This window comes from Symphalangus syndactylus, chromosome 7 (assembly GCF_028878055.3).
Source record: "Symphalangus syndactylus isolate Jambi chromosome 7, NHGRI_mSymSyn1-v2.1_pri, whole genome shotgun sequence".
Lineage (NCBI taxonomy): Eukaryota > Metazoa > Chordata > Mammalia > Primates > Hylobatidae > Symphalangus > Symphalangus syndactylus.
This window is the reverse complement of record NC_072429.2, coordinates 119,192,052-119,219,242: the sequence shown is the minus strand read 5'-3', so window position 1 is coordinate 119,219,242 and position 27,191 is coordinate 119,192,052. Positions and strand designations below refer to the sequence as shown.

The window sequence follows — 27,191 nt, the reverse complement described above, 5'->3', positions numbered from 1 at the left end:
CTCAAACTTCTTCCCGTCTCCACAAGCCGTTCCCGCTCTTTCTCATCCCAGCGCTTACCCGGCTGACTCTCAGTACCCTCACCCGACGACACCTCTGGCCCATGTTCTGCCTCCCTACTGGCCGCCGACGGGAATTTTCCTTCCCCCCAGATCACCAGCAGCAGGTACCGATCCATCTCCTCAGAGATCACCCCCTAATTTTATGTCTCGGCTTCCACATCCAAACAGACGCGCGCTATGACGCACTTCCGGTTCCCTTCGTTTAGGTCGGCTGGAAATTATGTCCTCCGTCGGTTTTCCGCAGTTTTCCACCAAGCGAGATATTTTCGGGAGTTATTCCCTAAATAACTGCATTATCTGCTCCTTTCATGACGAAATTGCTGCCGTGGAGAAGACTGGAGGAAACTCGAGGAAGAGGGAGAAGCCGACAAGTGCTCGACGGGCTAGGAACTGTCCTACTTGGGTGTTAGCGTTTCCCGCCGGGCCAGTAAGGCTGAGTGACCCGGCGTGGCTACTAGGAGAAGGACGGACGGTCCTGCTAGTAGAGGAATATGTCGAGTTTCTCTAGGGCGCCCCAGGTGAGCTCGGACTCTTATGGCTTGATGGGGTTCATTATACTGGCAGAAGGAGAGCGTTGGTTCCGGCAGATTAAGTAGTGAAGCTGGGGCGGCAGGGAAGCCGAAACCCTCGGCCTCGAGGTACCTTGGGAAAGCACAAGAGGGTCGTCAGTCTGGCAAGCACTTAATGTCGTTCGTCTGTTACTCATCCCCTCTTCTTTTCGGTCTGCCCTTTTCATGTCTTTTTGGGGGGGGCGGGGGAGAAGAGGATTACAGCAGGTCGGAGAGGTAATAAGGTGGATCACATAGGGCATTTTAGGCCCTTGTAATAATTTGTTTTTTGACATGAGTAAAATGGGGACCTTTTGGAGGGTTTTGATCCACGGAGTAACGTGATCTGACCTGGTGTCAAAAGGAGCACTCTGGCTGCTGGGTCGAGAATAGACTGTTCAGAAATAGGGGTTAGTAGAGGACAGAAGCAAAGAATATGTTTGGAGGGTGTTACAGTAATCCAGGCGAGACGTGATGGTGCAGAGGCCACGCTAGAAATACTATGGAGTGTGTTGAAAGTGGTCAGGTTTTGTTTGAAGGTGGAGCCAGTAGGACTTGCTGAAGATTGAATATAGGCCAACAGCAAAAGAAGAAACAGGGATTACCCCAAGGTTTTTTGGTTTGTACAACTGGAGGGTGTGTCATCAACTGAGATAGGGAAGGCTGAGATTGAACCAGGTTTCAGGTGGAAGAATAGGAGTTAGTTTGGGTTATATCGGTCTAAGATGACTCTCAGCTCAGTGCCGCTCCAAGTATGGTTCCTTCCGTGGGCTGTTTGTTGCCTGTCTGTGATGAGATAAATACAAGAAGTAAAATAAAACTTTAAAAAACTTTTTTAGCAATTTGACATCGTCCAGCATTTGTATTTTTTCATTAAAAAGTTTTTTTTTTTTTTAAGTATCAAACTATTAGTCTACAATGGATGGGGACAAAAACTGGCCTTTTTCTTATATGTAGACTAGTTTGAGGTTGTGATAAGTAAATTTAAAATAAGACCAGCTAGCCTTGTTGTATTTTTCCAGCATTGTTTAGCCTCTTGTGTATATGCATGGAGAAAGCATCTGGTGGAGATCTTTCTGGCCTAGAATTTTCTAAGAATTTGAATACCTTGATGACCACTGTAAAAACAATGGTCTATTCCTGAGGCAACCTAAAGATACCTATTTCAGGCAACTTTTTAAAGTTGAAATTTATTCCACATTATCCATCTGTGCTTTCCCAACTACATTGTTCTATTTAACTCTCCCCAGGAATTGAACTCCTGAATCGTCTTCAGTTTCTAGTTGGCCACTCAGCTTTCAATATAATGTACCTACTAATCTCTAAATGTTTTTGAAGACCTTCATAAACAGCTTCTACTTTCTTACAAGCTTCTCATTGCCCCTCCAGATTCTGTGTTATACAAAAAAAAAAAAAAAAAAAAGTCATACTGTAAAGGGAAATATATCTTTGGGATATTTATAACAAAACATAAGTCATATTGCTGACAGGAAACCAGGAAGGAATAATTACTGTATTTGTCTTTGCAGAATGATTAGAAAAAACAACCCTTTTCCAGAAATAGAAATGAAAACAAAAATTCTTTAGCAATAGAGTTATTTTTCAAAGAAATTGTTGACATTAATTGTAGAAACGTGATGATATATGATAATAAATTTAATTACTGTATTTCCATTTTAATGATAATTATCTTTATTTTTTCCTCTTCTTTTTTTTTTTTTTTCCCAAGCAATGGGCCACTTTTGCTAGAATATGGTATCTCTTAGATGGGAAAATGCAGCCACCTGGCAAACTTGCTGCTATGGCATCAATAAGACTTCAGGGATTACATAAACCTGTGTACCATGCACTGAGTAAGTATTATTTTAGACCTGTCATTAACCACTGTAGTTTTCATGCCAGAATAGAATCTTGATGAAGTTTGACAGGGCTGAGTTTAAGGGCCCTTTTTATTTTTCCTGAGGATCCTGTATTCCATTCTTGCTGAAACCATACTAGCGCCCAAAACTGAATTTGGCTTATTCACGGGAAAACCATATGGATCAGTTTACCCGGAACAAGCCTATTTTATGCCAGTGCCCATTAGTAGCCCTTCTTTTCACACTCAGAAATAACCTGATTTGCCCCATGACTTAAACTTTCACTTTTATGTATGTCTTTTCACATGATGACGTGCATATAAAGAGTTTTTAAGGGAAATAATTTTGCCCTCTCTTCTAAAAAATCTTTTCCCCTAGAAAAATACATGGTTCTAGCTAGGTATGGGAAGCTTATTTTCACTAATAAGATTAATAGACTTGCTTTTCTGTATCCTTTTTCCAAAATAAAATTTAAAAGTTGTTTTCATTCTAGAAGATTTCTGCTTACAGATAGTTTTTGATAGACTTCATTTACCCTAGCACTTCATGGCCAGATCCAGATGTCAGTTTTTAGTCCTCATACTGGTTGACTTGTCAACAGCATTTGCTGCAATTGATCACATTTTTATTTAGCTTTTATTGCGCAATATATTAAACATACAAAGATGTATATATAAAAATATATGATATTTTAAAGAAAATTAACCATAATAACAATTATAATGGTGAAATGAATATACTCAGCATTGGTTTGTTTCCAATTTTTTTGCCATTATGTTATATTACATTAATGTTGCTGTCAATATTCTTGTGCCATTTTCTTAGCACATATGGAAGAATTTTTCCAAGGTATGCCCAAAAGACAGGAATTACTGGGTTTTAAGGTGCATAGGAACTATTGAGTCTTTATCATGCCAGTAGCATGCAAGAGTTTCCATTACTCCTCATCTTCAATAACACTTGATATGTTCATTCTTTTTAATTTTGACTATTCTGGTAGAAGTAAAATGCTCGCTTTGTGATTTCAATTTGCATTTTCCCAATGACAAGTATGGCTGGCTGAGTATCTTTTCATTTATTGGCCTTTATAGCTTCCTGTCCTGTGAAATGTCTGTGCATGTCTTTTGTCAATTCTTCCACTGAGTTGTTTGTCCTTTGCTTTTTTCGTACTTTTATTACAAAAGGTTTCAAACTATCAGAAAAGGTCAAAGAATAGTACAATTAATTTCTTTATACTCTCCACCTAAATACAGTTGTTAACTTTTTATCATATATTTTTTATTCAACCATTGGAAAATAAGTTGCAGATGCCATTATAATTCCCCCAAAGTACTTCAGCATGCGTCTCCTAAAAATAAAAGTACTCTCTATGTAACCAGAATGCCATTGACACACGTAAGAAAAGAAACAGTACTTTATTTAGATGGTCTAATGTTCAGTGTATTTTTAAATTTCTTTGGTTGTCCCAAGTATGTTTCTTACAGCTATTATTTTTTTGAACCAGGATGCAACCTAGGTTCCTTTAGTCAGTTAATCTAGAATAATCCTTCTTTTATTTTCTTCTCATTAACCTTTTGAGGAGTCCAGGCTAATTTTCATCTGGAGAACTTTCTTCTTGAAACACATTTTTCACTTGTTTCCCTGGATTCACTTGTTTCCCTGTTTCTTCTCCCTTTCTTAGTCCCCTTGGCTATCCTCAGCTTTCTAAACTCTCAAATGCTTTTCTCACCGAAAATTGGAAGTGCGTCAGTGCACAGTCCTTGAAACTTTCCTCATGCCTTAGATGATTGCATTTGGTCTCATGTATCTAAAAATCATCTATATGCTAATGCCTCCCAAATTTAAATCTCCAGTTTTGACCCCTTCCCTGTATTCTAGACTCACATATACAAATTTCTATTAAGCAAATTCATCTGTTGTCTAGTAGACATCTCCATGACTGACTGCAAAAGCACTATGGATATTGATTTTGGGGTAACAAATGAATTTCAACAAGTAGGCAAATTTGTAAATATGGAATCTATGAATAAAGAGATCAACTGTATTTTGAAAGTAAATAGTGATCAGGAGACATACACTTTCACTTATAAACCTGTTTACTTTAAAAGTATTTTTTGGCAGACCAGAAAAATAGTCATAGAATTACCAATTCATAGAGTTGTTTAATTCCTTAGGACTTTAGATATTTTGTTTAACCACCTCATCTCTTCATTGACAGTTGAGTAAACTAAAATCAGGATTTCATTGCTATTCAGCTGTATTATAGTAGAACTAGGACTAGAACTTAGGCACCTGTTTCTCATGTAGGAAATTCCCCATTCCACTTCAGTCTGATGATTCTTAACCACTTGTACTGAGTTTTCCTGCTGCTTTTTCCTTAGCAATGGTATCAGCAGATAATAAATGAGATCTCTTAGGTTGTCTTTGCAGAAATGCAAATCATACAAAATTTGAGGAAAAGTGCAATTAGTAGCAGTCACCTAATTTCCATCTCCAAATATAGCACTATCTGTCCACTCCAAGTTCTGCTTCCTTATAACCAGGTCATCATTGCAAAAGCATACCTTAGATATGGATGAATAGGCATTCTGCTAGGATACCAGAAGAGCTGTTGTGGCTGCCTATTAGGTTTCTGTGAAAGTAGAAACTTACTTTTTAAAGACTGAACTGCATTTTTGTTTAACTATGTGTTTTGAGACAGGGTCTTACTCTGCCACCCAGGCTGCAGTGCAATGGAGCCATCACAGCTCACTGCAGCCTCCACCTTCTGAGCCTCCCAGGTAGCTGGGACTATAGGTGTGTACCATCATACCCAGCTAAGTTTTTTGTAGTTTTTGTAGAGATGTGGTTTCACAATGTTGCACAACCTGGTCTTACTCCTGAGCTCAAGGGATCCACTCACCTCAGCCTCACAAAGTGCTGGAATTACAGATGTGAGCCACCTTGCCTGGGCATGTTTCACTGTATTTAATATGTAACATATTAGCAAAACTTCTCGTGTCCACAAGATGTCACTAAAATCAAAACTTAAATTGCAAACAATTTTCAATTTATAAATATGTTGTGTTTTAAGAGTACATTCTAACATTTAGTGGTTTAATAAGCATTTATTGAGCAGACATTATGGGCTCATAATCACTATAAACATATTTTTTTTTACATTGACCTACAGTTTCTCAGAAAAATAATATTACAAATGATGATCATTGTTCTAGGAATGGTTGTAAAAATTAACAAATAATGTATCTGAACATAACGTATACAATATTTGAACTATCTTATTTGTCAAATGGATGTCTGTGAAGTGTTGTGGAAACTGACTTTTCATTATAAGGTTATTTTTTATGGAAAATGTGGGTTAAGGTAGAAAGGATGTGAAACTAGTAAAGGAATCCCTCCTACTTAGAGCTTCCCTCTTGAATTTGGGACTTGAGAACTTTTTGAACATGTTTCTGATAAATCAAAAAATAGGTTATATATGGTGATTAGTGGAGTATGACTTATTCATGAGGATTCTACTCCTTTCACTGCCAACTGATTAATTCATTGAGGAGGACTATAGGAGTATTTAAAGGAAGCAGAGGAAAACCTTTCTTTAGCTTTGCTAAAATCAGATTATGTTAAAATATTTCTGTTCTGCATTGAATGAAACAAAAGTTGCACTCAGTTTATAAAAATTAATGCTATGAATGCTAACATACCAAACAATTCAACAGAGATCAGATTTATGATCTAAATCTACTCTGTAGTATTCTGCCTTTTAAGTTTCTGATGCTGTTCTTAAAGTTGCTTAGCTAATATATTTTTCTCTTACTATTCAGTTAAATGTAAAAATGTATTTCAAATGTTAATATCACAGCAATTTAATTTTGCAATCTAAATTGTATATTTATACTTCACCTCACTCCTAGAATATCATCCTACAAAGCACTGAAGGAGATTTTTGCTTCAGGCTATATCTAGAATACGTATCTTCTTTGGAAGTGACTATGTCGATATTGTCAATAAATTAAACAATATGCCTTGTTGCATGTTACAGTATCTATACATTCAGCAGATTTTATGGTAACCTATCTGATCATTCATCACCTTGGCTGTGCACAAGTTCAGGGATGCCAAAAATAACACTGAAGTAGCCATTTGGACTTTTGTCCTTCCAAACTTAGAAACAAACGTAAAGGCCAAAGCCAAATTTTGTTGTTTATCACTAATTCAGAATAGCTACTTTTCAAGCATTTCTCAAACTAAATCTTCAAGGAAACCCAATAAATAAAAGCAGTACTGTCCTAGTTGAAGGAAAAAAACCTGGATCCTTGTGCCTTGAGTCACCTTTTAGAAGCCTAAGACTGAATCACCTGCACTTTAAAAACCACTATGCTAAAGCAAACAGCTTATAAGGAAGGATTCAACCCTATAAAGGGGAAAAAAACAAGCTACAGACTGGAAGAAAATATTTGCAAACCACATCATCAACAAAAGACATATCTAAACTATAAAGAACTTTCAAAACTCAACAGTAAAAAAACAAACTAATTAGGCTATGGGCAGAATACATGAACAGATGGCAGATAAGTACATGAAAAGATGTTCAATATAAGTAGCCAATAGGGAAATGCAAATTAAAACCGCAGCGAGGTAATACTACACAACTATCAAAATAACTAAAATAAAAAATAGTGACAACAAATGCTGATAAGGATGCATAGAAACTGGATTACTCATGCATTGCTGGTAGAAATGTAACATGGTACAGCAACTCTGGAAAAGAATATGGCTGTTTCTTCTAAAACTAAACATGAGCTTACTGTATAGCACAGCAGTTTCATTTCTCTTGGACATTATCCCAGAGAAATGAAAATTAAGTTCATGAAAAACCTGTACCAATTAATCGCTTCACCCTATTACTCTTTATCTTCCCATGTTCATCAGCTCCTGGCATATTGCATATTCATTTATTTGTTTGTTTATTGTCTGGCTTTTCAACTAGAGCATAAGATTGATTAACAAGAATTTCTCTGTAAGGAACTTAAACAAATTTACAAGCAAAAAACAACCCCATAAAAAAGTGGGCAAAGGACATACATAAAGAGACACTTCAAAAGAAGACATACATACAGTCAACAAGCAAATGAAAAAATGCCCGTGTTGCTAATGATTAGAGAAATGTAAGTCAAAACCACCATGAGATACCATCTCACACCAGTCAGAATGGCTGTCATTAAAAGGTCAAAAAATAATAGACATTGGCAAGGCTGAGGAGAAAAGGGCATGCTTATACACTGCTGGTGGGAGTGCAAATTAGTTCAGTCATTCTGGAAAGCAATTTGGTGATTTCTGAAAGAATTTAAAGCATGCACATATGTTCATTTTAGCACTATTCATAATAGCAAAGATATGGCATCAACCTAAGTGCCCATCAGTGGTAGACTGGATAAAGAAAATGTGGTACATATACACCATAGAATACTGTAGAGTCATTAAAAAATGAGATCATGTCCTTTGCAGCAACATGGATGAAGCTGGAGGCCATAATCCTAAGTAAACTAACACAGGAACAGAAAACCAAATACTGCATGTTCTCACTTATAAGTGGGAGTTAAACATTGGGTACTCATGGGCATGAAGGGAACAACAGACAACTACTTGAGGGTGGAGGGTGAGAGGAGGGTGAGGATCAAAAAACTACCTATTGTGTACTATGCTTATTGCCTGGGTGACAAAATCTGTATATTCAACCCCCATGACATGCAGTTTACCTATATAACACACCTGTACATTTACCCCTGAACCTAAAATAAAATTTAAAAAAAATAAAAAGAGGTTTTTCAGTTACATTCATTGCTGTATTCCCAGCATCAAGAATGGTACACGGCATTAGTAAGTATGTAATACATAGCAAGTGGATTTGTTCATCAATGGAAAAGGATTATAAAGCAAATTTTAAAAGAGCTGGAGACTCCCAGCAAGCTGAATTGGTGTCTCTATCTGAATCTGCCCTTGCATGGAATCTGAGTATCTCAAACATAGTTAAAAATGAACACTAGGGATTTTTGTAAACACTTACTGTGTCTGGTAACTCTATGTGAGGGATCTATAATTAAGAGTCTGCAGCAAGGATCTAGGACCAAAAAAATTATACAAATGCTAGAACAAAGTAGAGTTTGCCATTTCAGTGGCAAAAACTGCAAATACTTTTGCACCGACCTAAATAGCATGGCTTACCTGGCACAGACAGTAGTGTTGGAAAAACTGGTAAATAAGGCTACAAAAAGTTATCCTATACTCTAGGTCTCCTTGAATCCCTAACCAAGGAGTTGGTACATGGGGAAGTACAAAGATGGCAAATAACTGTAACCTGTGAGCAGTTTGCTGAGAAGGACTTCTGAGATCTTAGAATTTAGCAGATAAGAATATGTGATCAATTAGTGAATGATATCATTGTCTCCTTATGGCATTATAACTACCACTTTTTGCCATCTGGTTGTGGTAGAAATGGTAAGATCTGCCTTTGAAGTTTTACTAGAGTTGTATTTGAAACTTAACTTTACCACTTATTAGCCATATAATTTTAGCTGAGTTTAACCTCTGACTCCGTTTTCTCAGTAAACATTATTAAATAGTAAAAGTGATGGCAGGCAGAGGGAGTACATTAGCTTTACCTAATAAGATAGTTGTGAGACTTTGAGTGTTAAAAGTGAATATAAAATGCCTAGCTCAGTGCTTTGCATGTAGAAGATGTTGAATAATTATTACTTCCTTTCCTCCCAGGCAATTTTGAGGAAAAATTATGACTTAATTCTGGCTTAAGGGAGAAGATGGGCCAAAACATTGAGGCGGTATAGGACTAAGAGGTGCCCCTGATGGTGTAACCTGCCTGCTCACCTTAGGTTTCCTGACATGAAGCTGTTGAGTTTTCACTTTGTCTGAATTAGTTTGAATTTATTTGGCCATTTAATTGAGCACCTGGTATTATACTGAGGAGTCAGATAAAGTTAGAAGTTTAAGGTTAGAATTTTTATAAACTCACAATTCCTATTTCTAAAAATTGCTTACTATTTTTCGACTTAGTTTCTCTTCAGAACATCTCTTGATCAAGCACTAGAGCTATGATTTATTTACATTTGGTACATATATATTAAATGTGCAGTTTTAAATTAAAAATTATAAAATGAAACTATATGTATTTAACTTAATAGAAATTTAGACAGAAACAATTGTGCTATATCCAGGGTTACAGTCTTACAGTAATACTGACTTTAGTGTTAATGAAATACGGTTAAAAGCATGTATTTAATTGCTGGTTAGTTTTTGTTTAGAGTTAGTAGAGAAATGCTTCTTAGAATGAATTTACTAGAGATTTGGCATGTATTATTGAGGAAGAACAATTTTTCCCAGATAAGATGTGATACCTTACAACTGAATATGATTTTCACTTGCTTTGTGGCAATCTGTCTAATGCCCCTTGAAAGATCTTTTTTGCTCTCTATAAATTTTTTTTTTTTTTTTTTTTTTTTTTTTTGTGAGACGGAGTATCCCTCTGTAGCCCAGGCTGGAGTGCAGTGGCGCAGTCTCGGCTCACTGCAAGCTCCGCCTCCCGAGTTCACGCCATTCTCCTGCCTCAGCCTCTCCGAGTAGCTGGGACTACAGGCGCCCGCCACCACGCCCGGCTAATTTTTTTTTTGGTATTTTTAGTAGAGACGGGGTTTCACCGTGGTCTCGATCTCCTGACCTCGTGATCCGCCCGCCTCGGCCTCCCAAAGTGCTGGGATTACAAGCGTGAGCCACCGCGCCCGGCCTATAAATATTTTTTGAGTGGCTCAAGATGCTTTACCTATATTTAAAACGTAACCATTTAAAAATAAATTCAGTTTTAGTGGAAAGTTTAAAGATTCAATTTTTTTCCTCCAAATAGATGTTATGGAAAGAGCCTACACCGGGTGTTAGGTAACTTAGTGTGTGAGCCTTTGCAGATCACTTAATCATCTTCTGCTGTAAATGTCTGAATGTGAGCTAAAGTAATTTCAGTGTTTTTTGAGGTTGTCTGGTTATCTTCTCACCTTCTTTATTTGCTGTTCTGCTGCATTTGCCCAACGGCCTCAGTAGCCAACAGGGTGTCACTTTTAGGAACTTCAGTCATTTAATTAAATATTGTCAGACTATTCTTTTCCATCTAATAACAGCAAGCTTCCCAGGTCTTTCATTCATACCTCTGAATTTCCTTTCACTCTAGTGATGAAAACCCACTTGCTTTATCTTCTTTTCTTTATTCTTATCCTATATAGACTATGAAGGTCTCTGAAAATTCTGCCATTCAAATTTAGAGCTCTGCATAGAATCTTATAATCTTTAGTTTTCATATATATTGTACTTGTATTTCTTATTTTTAGTGCTTTTTTCCTTGAGCTTCTAGAATATCTTGGTTTGTTTTTTCTATTAGTAAAATAGGTATTTTATAAATGTTTCTAATTACTTGATTTTGTTATGTATAGTAAGTTATTTGAAAATGCACATGTTAACTTTTTAGTTCGTTTTTAGATGAACAGCCAAACTTAGGAATAGAAAATGAATGCAGATACACATATTTTGATTTTCAGGTCATCTGTCCTGTCAAATATGTTTGTGTAGTCATAGTTGAGAGTAGCAGTTTAAATGTACTGTAAACATAGTTGGAAAGAAACCTTTCCATGGTAGTTAATAAGATCATAGCAGTCTATTCTCTAAATTTGCAAAAAATAATAATTGTAATGTTTTATGTATGTTTTCAATTTACCTATAGGTAAAACATACTTTTTTATATCTATATACATACTGTTTTCATTTTCTTGGCTATTTTTCAGGGAAATTTTGTATCAGACATTTAAAGGCACTTAATACAAACATTTTTACTGAAGTGTAATTATTAATGGGAAAAGTCGTAAGAATAACAGTAATTTGCCTTTAAAAGATATATTGTTGTTATTGGCAACCTTATTAAATTTCTTTTACTTTGCAGTGTTGAGATTTTCCAAATAGCCAGCCAGCTCTTTCTATACTTAGATGTTATATTAAAAAGTAACAGAAATCTATTCAAGGATTTTTGATGTTGCACTGTGACTTGCTTTTTATTTTTTAATATGTTGTTTGAACTTTGATAAGCTTTATAAATAACCAAGGCCACTTTTTCTTAAGGTTTTTATTTTTCATACAAAATCTTGTTTCTTTTTAAAATCTAGGTGACTGTGGGGATCATGTTGTTATAATGAACACAAGACACATTGCATTTTCTGGAAACAAATGGGAACAAAAAGTATACTCTTCGCATACTGGGTAAGATAATGCCATTGTCAGGGAAAGTAGGTAGTTAAAATATATTACTTTAAGAATACAATTGTTCTTACTTAAAAGAAAAAAGATATTTTTAAAAATCAGCATTTATTACTAATTTTACTCATGCCATGTATATAATTTACTCAATTTTTAAAAACCACACAACTATACCAAATATAGCTATTACCTGACAGTATTTGTTTATCCTACAAGTGTTTCATATAACCTGTGAACAAGATTATTCTCATGTTTTAGTCACTCTTTTACTTATACCCAGGTTTGTATTTCTGCTTCCTGTAATTCATCTTACTGCTGTTTTCAGAACCATCTCAGACACCTGAAAGTTAACAAGATGTTTAAGGAATGGTCGCTCTTCTCTAGATAAAATCCTGTTGTCAGTATCTCTCTTAAGTAAATACACTCACCTGGGTGTGTTCTGTTGCTTTCCAAATACAACGTGACTCTCCTCCATTTTTCAGTTAGGCAATCTTCTGTTGCAGTAGAACTTTTCTTCAAGGCCATAGTATTTCTGTATTTGAGTTTACTGTCAGCTAAAACTCCTAAGTCTTTTTCAGGTATATTCCTGTTGAATCATGTCTTCTCCTTCCTGTGTGCTTTAGTTGTAATTTAATTCAATTGCAAGACCTTAAGTTTACTCCATGTTAAATTTTATCTCCAGCCTTTTAAGATCCTGATTTTATCATCTCATGTATTAGTTAGCCCACAGCTTCAGGTCATTTGCACATTTAATTAAGTGTACTTTCTATACTGTTACTCAGGTTATGATTAGAAATGTTGATCTTTTATTCTTGATCAAAATCACTATTTTATTTCCAACTGCATCTTCGCCTTTAACGTTCCCATTTGTTTCTTTTCATCTCTTGCCCCAAGTGCATCTTAAATATTTGGAACAACTGTTTTGCTTCCTTGAGCCAGCCTTTGCCCATTCCTTCCCTTAAAATACATTCATGAAATCTTTATGTAATTTAACAAAACTGAATTTACATCAGTCTTTAGTAATTCAGCTATTGGCAGATCTCTATGTATAAACCAAGTTCTACAAAATTGAGAGGTAATTGGGAAAGAAATATTAAAAGTCAGAATAATATAACGTGATAAAAGCATAAAGGGAAGTATTGACACAAAATGCTATGGTAATTACTATAGCAATAATATGTAGTATTACTGCAAATGAAGGAAAATAACAGCACAGCCAGTAGTGAACAGCTACCATAATGTGTACATCAGCTGGTAGTGTCCCTGTCAGTAGTGCTTTCTCACTGATAGATGAAAATTCAAACTCCTTTACAAGTCATTGGAAACCAGTTCCCACTGCTGCTTCATAGTTCTTCTTAGACAACATATTGCTATTTCATTCCTTTCTGCCTTTGCATGTGTTTTTCCCCTGACAGTGAGGAATTCTCCTATTCATTAAAAATTGACTCAGATGTCACATTTTCTGGGAAACCTTTGCTATTTCCTCATCACTCAAAGAATTGATTGCTTTTTGTTTCTGTTGACTCTTCACTTACACTTTGGACATACTGCTTTATTATGCTCGTAACACTATATTACAATTACATATTCAAAATTTAGCTTGCTAGTTGTAAAATTTTTAGGACGTACTAATTTTAGAAAATACAGAGAAGTTTAAAGAGGGAATTAAAATTCACTCCTGATCCCATGACTTAACATTTTAATATACAGTCAGCCCTCCATATCTATGGATTCCACATTGTGGAAATGTAAAATTTTCATTTTGTTTTGTTTTTTGAAATGGGAGTCTTGCTCTGTCACCCAGGCTGGAGTGCAGTGGTACGATCTTGGCTCACTGCAACCTCTGCCTCCCAGGTTCAAGCAATTCTCCTGCCTCAGCCTCCTGAGCAGCTGGGACTACAGATGTGCACCACCATGCCCAGCTAATTTTTGTATTTTTAGTAGGGACAGGGTTTCTCCATGTTGGCCAGACTGGTCTCGAACTCCTGACATCAGGTGATCTGCCTGCCTTGGCCTCCCAAAGTGCTGTGATTACAGGCGTGAGCCACTGCATCCGGCCTGTAATTTTTTATTTTAATTGTGTCAATACTGAACATGTACAGACGTTTTTCTTGTCATTATTCCCTAAACAATATAGTATAACAACTATTTACATAGCATTTACATTATATTGGGTATTATAAGTAATCTAGAGATGATTTGAAGTATACAAGAGGATGTGTGTAGGTTATATGCAATTACTATGTCATTTTATATCAGGGATATGAACATCCCTGGAATTTGGTATGCTCAGGAGGTCCTGGAACTAGTTCTCCACAGATGGAGAGGGATAACTGTATATACAAGTTTATATCCTTTATCACTTAATAGAAAATTCTCAGAGAACCTTTTTGTAAGTATTATTTTTGGTTACTAAGTAGTAGTGCACAAAATGATTTACGATACTTGATCATTGTTCTGTTTTTTGAAATGAAAATTTTGGCTTTTTTTTTTTTTTGAGACGGAGTCTTGCTCTGTCACCCAGGCTGGAGTGCAATGGCGCGATCTCGGCTCACTGCAAGCTCCGCCTCCCGGGTTCACGCCATTCTCCTGCCTCAGCTTCTCCGAGTAGCTGGGACTACAGGCGTCCGCCACCACGCCTGGCTAAGTTTTTGTATTTTTAGTAGAGATGGGGTTTCACCATGGTCTGGATCTCCTGACCTCGTGATCCGCCCGCCTTGGCCTCCCAAAGTGCTGGGACTACAAGCGTGAGCCACCGCGCCCTGCCGAAAATTTTGGCTTTTATAAAGGGCTGATAAACATCTTTTTATTCAATTCTTCTTTTTTTTTTTTAACTTTGAAGTTCAGTTACACGTGCAGGTTTGTTACATAAGTAAACTTGTATCATGGGGGTTTGTTGTACAGGTTATTTCATCACCCAGGTATTAAGCCCAGTACCCATTAGTTATTTTCCTCTCTCTACTCCCACCTTCCACCCTCCAATAGGCCCCAGTGTGTGTTGTTCCCCTCTATGTGTACTTGTGTTCCCATCATTGAGCTTCCACTTATAAGTGAGAATATGCAGTATTTGGTTTTCTGTTCTTGTGTTAGTTTGCTTAGAATAATAGCCTCCAGCTGCATCCGTGTTGCTGCAAAGGACATGATCTTGTTCTTTTTTATGGCTATGTAGTATTTCATGGTATATATATGTACTACATTTTCTTTATCCAGTCTACCTTTGATGGGCATGTAGGTTAATTCCATGTCTTTACTATAATGAATAATGCTGCAGTGAACACACATGTGGATGTGTCTTCATAATAGAAAAATTTGTATTTCTTAGGGTATGTACCTAGGAATGGGATTGCTGGGTCGAATGGTATTTCTGTCTGTAGGACTTTGAGGAATCACCACACTGTCTTCCACAGTGGTTGAACACTCCCACCAACAGTGTAAAATTCCCACCAACAGTGTAAAAGCATTCCTTTTTCTCTACAGCCTTGCCAGCATCTGTTATTTTTTGACTTTTTAATAGTACCATTCTCACTGCTGTGAGATGGCATCTCATTGTGGTTTTGATTTGCATTTCTCTAATGATCAGTGATTTTGAGCTTTCTTTCATGATTCTTGGCCACATGTATGTCTTCTTTTGAAAAGTGTATGTTCCTGTCCTTTGCCCACTTTTTAATGGGGTTTGTTTTTTCTTCTTGTAAATTTAAGTTCCTTATGATGCTGTATATTAGACCTTTGTCAGATGCATAGTTTGCAAAAATTTTCTCCCATTCTGTAGGTGTCTGTTTATTCTGTTAGTTTCTTTTGTTGTGCAGAAGCTGTTTAGTTTAATTACATCCCATCTGTCAATTTATGCTTTTGTTGCAATTGCAGTGCACATCTTTGTCATGAAATCTTTGCCCATGCCTGTGTTCTTAATGGTATTGCCTAGGTTGTCTTCCAGGGTTTTTATAGTTTTGGGTTTTACAGTTAAGTCTGAAATCCATCCTGAGTTAATTTTTGTATGTGGTATAAGGAAGGGGTCCAGTTTCAATCTTCTGCATATGGCTAGCCAGTTCTCCCAGCACCATTTATTGAATAGGGAATCCTTTCTCCATTGCTTTTTTGGCCAGGTTTGTCGAAGATCAAATAGCTGTAGGTGTGTGGTCTTACTTCTGGGTTTTGTTCCACTGGTCTATGTGTCTGGTTTTTGTTTGTTTGTTTATTTGTTTTGTTTTTTGTTTTTTGTTTTTATCAGTACCATGCTGTTTTGGTTACTATAGCCCTGTACTATAGTTTGAAGCTGGGTAGCATGATGCCTCCAGCTTTGTTCCTTTTGTTTAGGATTGCCTTGGCTATTCAGGCTCTTTTTTGGCTTCATATGAATTTTGAAATATTTTTTTCTATTTCTGTGAAGAATCTCAGTGGTAGTTTAATAGGAACAGCATTGAATCTATAAATTGCTTTGGGCAGTATGGCCATTTTAACAATATTGATTCTTCCTATCCATAAGCATGGAATGTTTTTCCATTTGTTTATGTCATCTCTGATTGCTTTCTATTATTAAAGTTTTTTTTTCTTTTGAGATAGGGGCTCACTGTGTTGCCCAGGCTGGTCTTGAACTTGTGGGCTCAAGCAGTCCTCACACCTCAGCCTCCCACAGTACTGGGATTACAAGCATGAGCCATCATACCCAGCCTTCATCTCTGGTTTCTTTGGGCAGTAGTTTGTAGTTCTCCTTATAGAGATCTTTCACCTCCGTAATTAGCTGTACTCCTAAGTATTTTATTCTTTTTGTGGCAGTTGTGAATGGGAGTACGTTCCTGATTTGACTCTCCGCTTGACTGTTGCTGGTGTCTAGGAATGTTAGTGACTTTTTGCTAGTGATTTTTGCACATTGATTTTGTATCCTGTGACGTCTTTGTCCATTGATTTTTTTTTCATATATGTAGGATTATTTAAAATAAATCCCTGGAAGTGTAATGTATTTCGATATCAAAGGAATGATCATTTATAGGTCTTTTGATAGGTATTTTCAATCATGAGTTTACTAATCCATAGAAGAGCATACAAATGTTTGTTATCCCAAATCTGTGCAGGCACAGTATTATCTTTAAAAATAAGGCTGTTGTCTTTTGATATGCAGCCGAAAATTTACATTTACATAATAATGAAGTTTCAGTGTTACTTTATCACTTTCTATGAACATTTTATCTATTAATATTATTAATCCACTGTTTTAGTTTTTACTGTTAACAAAATTTTTGTTATTTACTGTAGTTATTTAATTTTATATTATCACATGCCTTTTCCTTTGTAATTTCTTCTGTTTTCCAGTCTCAGAAATTCTTTCTTGTTCAGATTTTCATAAACATTTACTTCTAATTTTTTAGGGGTTGGTTGAATTGGGTGTGCATGCACCTTGCACTTTCACATCTAAGTCTTTAGTCATCTAAAATACATTGGCATGAGTTAGAGATACAACTTAACGACTAGTTGTATCAACAGAATTGTTCGATTTTAAATAGGACGGGATTTTGTTGTATTTATCTGTGTGTCCCCAGTTCCAGCATGATACACATTCAGTGTTTATTGAATGAATTTCAATGAAAAACCCTTGGCTAGCGTTTAAAACAAATGTTCTCTTATTCCATCCGATATTGGAGGAAAGAATGAGTTATTTTCTTACGACTAAAAATCAACTGAGTGTTGCATTACTCAAGTCATCCTCCACTCAGAATTTTACATTAGCTTTCCAAATACTTCAGAATAAAGTCCAGACTTCTGAAATATATTGTAAATGGTATGTTTTAGAATTTGCCATCTCAATTTTCAAACTAGAAAAGATCATCTTTTAGCATAGAAATTGTAAAATATTTTTTTCCATGGAGAGAAAGAATGCAGGAACAGAAGTCTAGACAGGCATTTCTTTTTCTAAAACTGAAATTCCATGAAAAAAGAATATCAATTTTAAAACTACCCATCTTTCTCAGCAAACTTCTAACTTTGATAAGTTTTATTCCTAAAATGTGTTTTCTTAAATCATCTTTAAAATATTTTCAAATTTTATTGAAGGGAACATATGGAAAAAATCACATTTAGGTAATCTTAAGGTTTTTTGCAGATTCCACACTGACTTTCCAATTTCTTCCCCCTTTCTTGAAAATCGTTTGGACTTCATCTATTTAGGAAAATAGAACCTTACATCTATATATTTATTGTTTTTGTTTTAAATTTCCCAGTCCCTTTCACAAATATTTTTTCATTTGACCCAGAAATCTTGTGAGGTAGATAGCATTATTTATTCATATGAGTAAAATTATATGCAGAGAGGTAAAATGAGTTGCCTGATATTACACTGGGGGTCACTGACAAAACCTATATTCCATACCTGCATCTGGGGTATCTGGAAGCTAAGCTGTCTCCAGTACTATTCAATGTATATTTTGTAATTGCCACTTTTTTCATTTTATAAAGAATAATCGATCTGAACACAATGAAATATTATATTACTTAGAGCCAATATGTAGCACTTAGAGACCTTTACAAACTGCTAAGAAGAAACATGATTACGGGCTGTCTAGAGTATGAACTTGACTTCAGAACGAAGTGGACTACCAACATTTTCCCCAGACCTAACCCGTAGTTTATACAGTTTATCTAATTTGGTAAGGGACATGAAATATTCTGGCTTGTTTCTACTTCTTTGTTAAATCAAATAGTAATAAATACCCCATAATGAGTGAGTGAATTAATAACTTACAATTCAGATAGAAATATACTTATGCCAATAAATTTTTCCAAGAAGTAGAACTTTTTATGATATAATGGTAGTTAACCATTTAAGAGAATAGCATTTCAAAGAGCATAGATTACTACTTAATTTTGAAGACACTAATGAACAGCATAGTTTCCAGAAACAATTTATTAAAATAGTTTTCTTATAAAAGAATGATCAATTTAAGAATACAGTATCAGCCTATGCCTAGTTTTAATGTCTTTGCTCCTTTTAACAGCTACCCAGGTGGATTTAGACAAGTAACAGCTGCTCAGCTTCATCTGAGGGATCCAGTGGCAGTAAGTTTCTTGTATTTTTTATTAATCATCTTTGGAAAGACCAATTCAGATACTGTTTTGTCAGTCTCCCTTCTCATTATTTTAATATAGTTAGCATTCAAGAATATAAATTCATCACTTTAGCTGTATCACACAAGTTTTGATAAGTATTATTTTTAATATTCAACTCTATGTATTTTCTAATTGCTATGTATTATGTTTTGCATTTAGTCAAAGAATTCTGATGTTTTTCTTTTTAATTTTTGATACCTGCATGATCACCTAGTATATGATGAGTTTGCTGAAATGCCTTGGAAAGGAGAGAGATATATGTATGTATGTATGTATGTGTATACATATATTTTCAAACACGCTAAGTGTGTTCTTCTTATATTCTGACTTTTTTTGTTAACTCGAATATTATCTGAGTTTATTTTTATTTATTAACATCTCAATTGCAGATTAATTTCTTCTTACAGGTCTGTCCATTTTATTCTGGAAAAAATAGTAAAGTTCTTAAAAACAAAACTACTTTCATTTTATTTTATTTTATTATTTATTTATTTATTTATTTATTTTTCTGGAGACAAGGTCTCACTCTGTCACCCAGGCTAGAGCACAGTGGCACAATGATAGCTCACTGCAGCCGCAAACTCCTGGGCTCAAGGGATCTTCCCACCTCAGCCTCTCAAGTAGCTGGGACTACAGGTACGCACCACCACACCCTGCTAAAACTTTTTATTTTTTGTGGAGACCGGGTTTTCCTATGTTGCCCAAGCTTGTCTCGAGCTCATGGACTCAAGCCATCCTCCCACCTTGGCCTCCCAAGTGCTGGGATTCCAGGCGAGAGCCACCACACTCAGACTTTATTCTATTTTTAATTTATGTTTTTAAAGACAGGGTCTTGCTATATTGCCCAGGCTGGACTCAAATTCCTGGGCTCAAGCGATCTTCCTGTTTTGGCCTCCCAAACACCTGGGACTGTAGGCACCCTGCTTGTTTATGTTTTATTATTTATTTTTTTTTTCCTGTCAATTTTTGCCTTATGTATTTTGAAGGTTTAGTGTTAGATGAATTTAAGATTGGAATTGTAATCTTTCTAAACAATTGATCAGGGTCAATATGTACTGATCCTCTTAATCTCCAATAATGCTTTTTACCTTGAGGTCTGTTTGTTCTGATATTAATATAGCTACATTAGCTGACTTTTGATTAGTGTTTGCCTCATATATTTCATTGTTTACACTTTACTAAGTTATTCTGCTATAGATGTTTTTATTGTAAACATCATGTAGCTAGATTTTTTTTTTCTCTTCTTTCTTGCCTTCTTTTGGATTGGTTGCATTGATTTATTATAGGTCTAAGGTTCATCAGTATTTTTACCTTCTTCCAAATCAATAAAGCCCTTAGAAGATTTTTAACTGCCACCTTCCCTCCCAATCTACAAGCTTTCTTTGTTCAGGATTTTAAAAAAACTCTTCCAATTGAACATTCTTGTTATTGTTTTATTCTGTTACTGATTTTTTAAAATTTTCTTTTCTTACAATTCCTTCTTGTAACTCAGCCTGCCTTCTGGTATCAATTTCCTTTTCCTTGAAGTACTTCTTACTGGCATTCTTCTAGCCACATTCTTTGAATACCGAACTCACCCTTTTTGTCTGAAACTGTTTTCTTTATTTTGTGCTTTCATTCTTGAAAGATAGTTTTGCTATATGTGGAATTCTAAGATAACCATTATTCCATTATTTTTTCCCTCAGCTTTTTGAAGCTATTATTCAATTGGAATTTAGCTTGTATTATTGCTTTTATGAATCAGATGTCAATTTAATTGTTTATGTGTACTCTTGTCTTTTTTTTCTGGATACCTTTAAGACCTTTTCATTGTCTTTGGTTTTCATGTCTTCCTACTACAGTCTTTTACTTATTTGGTTTGAGTACTGGTGTCTTCAGTTCTGGAAATGTGTTAGCTCTTAAATCTTCTAATATTGGGTCTCTTTATTCTCTGTTTCTTCCCTTTGGAAATCTGGTTATAATAAGAGTAGACAGTTGCATTTTATTGTACATGATTCAGTACCTCTCTTTCATACTTCACGTCTCACTGTCTCTGTGGGGCATTCTCAGTAATTTCTTCAGATCTGTGTTCCAGTTCTGTATCTTTTCACCTGTGTCTAATCTGATTAACTGTTTTCTGAGGTCCTAATTTCAATTATCATTTTTCTCTTTCTTAAAGTTTTATTATTTGGTTCTTTTACAAATTTGTTGATCAGTTTCAATAGTCTTCTGTTTATCATGTTTTGGTTCACTCTTATATTTCTTTATGCATACTAAACATAATTCTTAGCATTAGATCTGATTCTAATATTTGTGGCCTTTGTAGGTCCGCAATTTATAATATCTGCTCAGTAAACTTACTTGGTAGGCTCATGTACCTTGAAACTTCATCTCCAGGAATTCTTTAAGACCTGCGTTAAAAATGACTTTCCTCAAAAAAGATTCACTTAGCTTATGGCTAAGTGAATTGGGCTATAACAACCTAAGTTTTTTGAGCTGAACTTTAGACTTACAGGATTTTGATCCCCACAAGAAGGATGAATTTGGGGCCTCAAAGCCTTGTGAGGTCAGCTTTTTTTCATACTTTAAAAAATATTTTTATAACCAATATTAATTAACTTCACTAATTAACTAAATTTTTAATTGCTTTTAATTTTAACAACATAAATATATAAGTTTATATATTTATGTTTATATATATTTATGTTTATGTTTATATATATGTTTATATATATTTACATATATTAAATGACCTCTCAAAAACATAAAGTCTTAACACTAATAGAAAATAGATGGAAAATTTATATGGTTCACTAATGTTTATTTATTTGTGTATTATACTGGGAGAAGTTCTAATTCATACATTAGTCACCAATATTGCTAAAGGCAAAGTCTCCTGTTGTTTTATTTTTCCTTTAACTATTGATAGACCTAAACTTTCAACTTTACTCATAGGTTAGATAGCATTTTTTTCCTATTAGAGACTATTTTATCTTTTTACTGCAATACATTAATAAATTAGCAAAGTGTTAGACCTAAAAATATCATTTTTTGTTTCCCTAAAATAATAAAAATAAACATCTATTGTCAGGATACAACCATTTGTTTGGTATAGTACTGCCTAAAATTTTCTTGGTAAGGTTGGGGGGAAAGATATTTTATTATAATAAGACCTGACATACCATTTAAAAGTTTCATGATTTACTATTTATTTTGTATTGTTTATATCTGTTTTATAAAAGTGTGCTCAGAGTTTGTTTCTTAGGAAATATTTAATTTTTTTTCATAACTAGTGTGTTTTTAAGCCTTACAGGTCAAAATATTATATTTTGAATATTAATATGCTTTGTATATAATAGCATTAAAAGTTATAAGGGCTCCTGATAATATATATCACAGCTGTTAATAAATTATACTTTTAAAATACTTTATAAATATTTTAAATGTTAAAATGAAAGTTTCTATTTTATGTTAACTGTACACTAGGAGGCAGTATAGTATAATTTTTTCATGTTAAAAATTTGGTATTAGGTAACATTTGTAGAAATTGTTTCAAATTATTGTTTATGAGCAGTAATTGAAATGGATTGCAAAATGTTTGAGGAAGGCTTAGGAAATATTTCAGAGTTAAATCCATTTGGATTATTACCTCATTAAAGGATTTTAATTGTTTAAGTCTTAATTTTTACTATGTTTTGAAAAAGAATGGCTCGTCAAGGAAGAGATTTATTATTTACTTTTAATTCAAATTCTAAGTGTTTGTCTGGAATAGTAGGCCTCTGCCAGTAGACATAATTTGCTCATCAGTTCTTACTGTGTGTGGCCTATCAAAGAATTTGTTTCACAATGCAGCTTTCTGATTATTAGTACAGTATTGGAATACTATTTGTGAAATATGTTAATTAATGTTTAATAGTTAAATAGGTAACAGTTTGTTGAATATTTAAAATTTTTCAAAATGATGTAGATTATTCTAATTTCAAATAAATATATCGATTTAGCCCTTTCCTTATGTTCTTTTTCTCTCTGTCATATGTTTTAGCTTCTTTAAGAGGTTCTGTGTCCTTGTATTTTCTTCTAACATGGTTCCTCTATTTGATTTTTCCCCTTCCTATAAATAATAAGTTACTTCTGTGGCACAAATGGCACGTGCCCTGGGATATAGATTATATGAGGAAGGTCTTCGATATTTACTAACTTTATCTTATTCTATTTTTTTTACTTTCTGAATTTCTTAAAACTTTATGTCTGTACAGCTAGAATTACTTTTTTGCATGTACATGTTGTTTCACCTGTATTTGTTTATGTACATTTGTATGTCTGTCTTTTTTCTTCCCTGTTAGCTTATAATCTTTTCACATTTTCTAGCCTTTTTAAATTTGAGTGTGGAGTTTGCATTTTCTAATAGGGCAGATTTTTAAAATACCAACTTAGTAATTCAAATAAATACAACTAAATTTTTTAGAAACATGAAAATCAAATGCCATGTAACACTACTAATACAATAAAATGCCTTTATGATGATATTCAGAGGATATAATTACTTGCTTATCCAGAAAAGATAGTCTTAACATTGTCAGTTTCAATTTACAACTTTTAAAACATTGAAAAATTTAAACGCTAATAACTAAATCAGTGCTGTGTAGTAGAAATTTTTGCCGTGATGGGAATGTTCTGTGTCTGCACTGTCAAACATGGTAGCCACTAGCTACATGTCAACTGACCACTTGAAATGTGGCTTTCATGACTAAGGAACTAAATTTTTAATTGCTTTTAACAACATAAATATATATATGTTTATATATTTTTTATATATATTTATATATGTTTATGTATATATTTACATATATTAAATGACCTCTCAAAAACATAAAGTCTTAACACTAATAGAAAATAGATGGAAAATGTATATGGTATCCCATTAGCTTTTGCATGTAATGAGGCTTTGTAGTCTGATTTGATGAGAGAATAAAAGAGGAAGGCCTCTTACAAAGTAACGCTGTTCTAACATGTATTGTTTTAGTGGGTTTAGCTTTAACACACATCAAATTATATTGAAATATGAATGCATATGATAATCAATTATTCTATCTAAAATTGGCACATATACAGATTACTTTTAATCTTTTTTCTTTTTCTAAATAAACAATAAATGGAGCCAAAAGAAAATAGTAATGTACAAAGTAATAAAAGTTTCTTGTCTGTTGCTTCCACATATCCACTTAGGTCTGTTTCTTTCCTATATTCGTGTTGAATCTAAACCCCTCATTTTCATTGTCATCTCTAATTATGTTTGTTTTCTATCGCAAGTCACAATTTTCTTATTGTGTCCTGTGTATATCTGTTTTTCAGATTGTAAAACTAGCTATTTATGGCATGCTGCCAAAAAACCTTCACAGAAGAACAATGATGGAAAGGTTGCATCTTTTTCCAGATGAGGTAAGTCAGTGGTCATTGGTAACAATGCTTTTCCAAAATTTTCAATTAAATGTTATATTTTCTTTTTAAATAAATGCCACAGACTTATTTTCAAAAATTTTATGTCAACTTCTGAAATATTTTTGTATTTTTAAACGAATATGTATGTATAAAAAATGATAATTACTTCTATTAATATTTTAAAATGTAAAATGAACCATCATTGGACTAAAAATTAAAAGTATCTAAATTTTTTTTTTAATTTTAATCACTGCTTGCTTTTGAACAAGGAGCTATGATCAGAAACTCTGTTAAATTGAGGTACTTGTTGATAATTTCATTCACTATGAAAAAGTGTTAATTTAGTTCACTTTTTATGTCACCAGTAGCAAAACTTCTGTGAATCATGGATAAATAGCTTAACTTTGGTTGCTATTATTTCCCATGATTTAACTTTAGAATCTTTGTTCATACTCACAGTTGATTCAGCTAAAAATTACTTGGACAAAAGTATAAACATTTTTATTTATTAGTATTATATTGTTTTAAGTACTTAACTTTTCTCCTTAATATAATGTAATGAAATATTAAAGCTTCTATAATAAGATAATTTTTTATTTTATCAAGTCAGACTGCCTGGCTTTGAATCTGTGCCCCATTATTTACTGACTGCATGGACATGGGCTCGTTACTTATCTCTGTTTTCTAATCTGTGAAGTTGACATAATAGTATCTATTTTACAGGATTGTTGTAAGGATTAAGTAAAATACACTTGTAGATTGCTTAGAACAGAACCTGGCACAATAAGTGCTAGATGCTATCATTACCATGGTTATAATTGTCCTTCTTGTTCCTCCTGAAGGAATAATGTAGAAATTTATTCCAAAATACCAAGTTATAACGATTTTTCAAGCTACTTATGTGCTCTTATTGTTTAAGCTTTAAACAATACATGAATAGTTATTAATAATTAGTAAGTTATTCATGCTTTATCAAAATGATTGATTTATTGTCTTCACTATAAATAAATAAGTAGAATAATTTCCCACTATTCACTTTACCTCTAAGGTAGCGTGTATGGGAGCAGTATCATCATCCAAGGATCACTTCATGATGAAATTGCAAGAATTTAAGAACTCCTATTTCTGATTGTATTGTCACTTTCTTTAGAAACCATGATTTCTAAAAGACACAAAAATAATATTTATTTCATTTACAAGATACGTTTGAGTGTAGATATTTTAGGTATTCACGGTAGTTCAGTTAAATAGGAAATTACTTCATTTCAGACTATAAAATAAATGAGCCTAGTTCCCAAAAATGAATTGGTAAGTATTCAGAAGCTTGACATACATTTTATCAAGCCCATGGGGGAAACAGGCACACTCATACATTGTTGGTGGTAGCACAACGTGGTACATCTCATCTGGAATCCTGGGAATTAATTAGGTAGCATTTAACAAAAATACATACATCAGAAGATTGATCCTTGATCCAGCAATCTCATTTATAAAAATACATCTTGAAGATATACATGCACATGATTATTTTCACTGTATTCATAATGGTACAATAAGAAAAATAAATAATGCTTATTCATAGAAAATAAATTATCGAGTATTGTGCAATTTTTAAAAAAAAAGAATGACAGATATTTTTGTGACTTGGTAAGTTGTACTTTCCAGGATATATTGTTAAGTGAAAACAAACAAGGTAAAAAAGAATGTAGATGGCATACTACATTTGTATGCATATATACCTATGTGTGTTTACATACAAGCATGTATTTATGTGTACTACTTTTTGCATAAAGCACGGGAAGAGAAAGTTGGCAACTACTAGACTATGGGTACAAAGGAATAGGGAAAGAATGAGATTTTTTTCAGAGACTATCTTTTAAATTTCTTTTTTATGTTAATCATGTTAAAATTTTATATATTAGAAAAATAAAATGACAGCAGCAGTAGAAGTGAGCACAACTAGTTCCCAAATCTTGTTTTCCACGTGCTATTCGCTACCAAAAGGAACTTAGTTCTTGGAGAACTGATTGATTCACGATCTGGAGCAGAGAGAGAACTAAATTATTATAGGGTATACACATGCAAAAGACTATTATTTCTGCATGATTTATAATAGTGAAATAATAGAAAGTAACAGAAAATAAGGCAATACTCAAAAACTAATGGAGCAATATCAAGAGAACATGGAGCCAGCTTTAGGTGGTGCCTACTGACCAAATACGGGACTGTGTGAGCCTCAAAACACATGGTAATAATAAGGGATTACATTGAATAAGAAAACAAAAATTATATGGCTACAATGACCATCCAAAAATTATTTTTAATTTATCATGATCTCACTTCTTTCTGAGGATAGAAAAGCCCTCTGTAGAAGAATATCATATAAAAAATATAGAAGGAATACTGAACTAGAAAAGCCATCATTACCAGCATATTCTGTGGCCACTGGGTAAAAGGTTATTGTGGAGCAGGATATTTATAGTTGCCAAATACCACACTACAGAGTATTTATTATTTGTAAAGGGAATCTTTTCAATTATTTGTGATGGGAATCTTCCCATTGCTTTTACATTAATAAAATCTGGTGGACACCACCATAACCAAGAGATCAAATCTTTGGTCGCTGTGGGAGAAACTGACATCAGGTGCCTCCTGCTATGAAGCACTGAACACTCAACATAAACTATATGGCCTCTTGTCAGTAATGCTTAACCTGAATGTAATCATGGAACAACAATAGTATAAATCCAAATAAAAGGAAATTCTGCAACATAACTGGCCTGGACTCTTGAAAATATGAAAGAAAAGGCGAGGAAACTTACGATAAAAGGAGACTAGACTACAGAGTAAACAACATAATATAGTAACTAAATGCAGCATGTGATTCTTGACCTGATCCTGAATT

General features: G+C 34.1%; 2 protein-coding genes across 2 annotated transcripts in view; one reads left to right on the top strand and one right to left on the bottom strand.

Moving 5' to 3' along the window:
• The window catches only part of MTBP (MDM2 binding protein), a 78,385-nt gene extending 78,014 nt beyond the window's left edge, over window positions 1-371 (bottom strand). The window contains exon 1 of the mRNA XM_055287137.2: window positions 59-371. Within this exon, the coding sequence (XP_055143112.1) occupies window positions 59-176 (118 nt within the window). The 5' untranslated portion in view covers window positions 177-371. The remainder of the gene's footprint in view (window positions 1-58) is intronic.
• A 59-nt stretch (window positions 372-430) lies between these two features.
• MRPL13 (mitochondrial ribosomal protein L13) overlaps window positions 431-27,191 on the top strand; it is a 48,679-nt gene continuing 21,918 nt past the window's right edge. Inside the window, exons 1-5 of the mRNA XM_055287142.2 lie at window positions 431-578; window positions 2,338-2,461; window positions 11,680-11,773; window positions 18,757-18,817; window positions 24,200-24,286. Coding sequence (XP_055143117.1) covers window positions 552-578; window positions 2,338-2,461; window positions 11,680-11,773; window positions 18,757-18,817; window positions 24,200-24,286 — 393 coding nt within the window. The 5' untranslated portion in view covers window positions 431-551. The remainder of the gene's footprint in view (window positions 579-2,337; window positions 2,462-11,679; window positions 11,774-18,756; window positions 18,818-24,199; window positions 24,287-27,191) is intronic.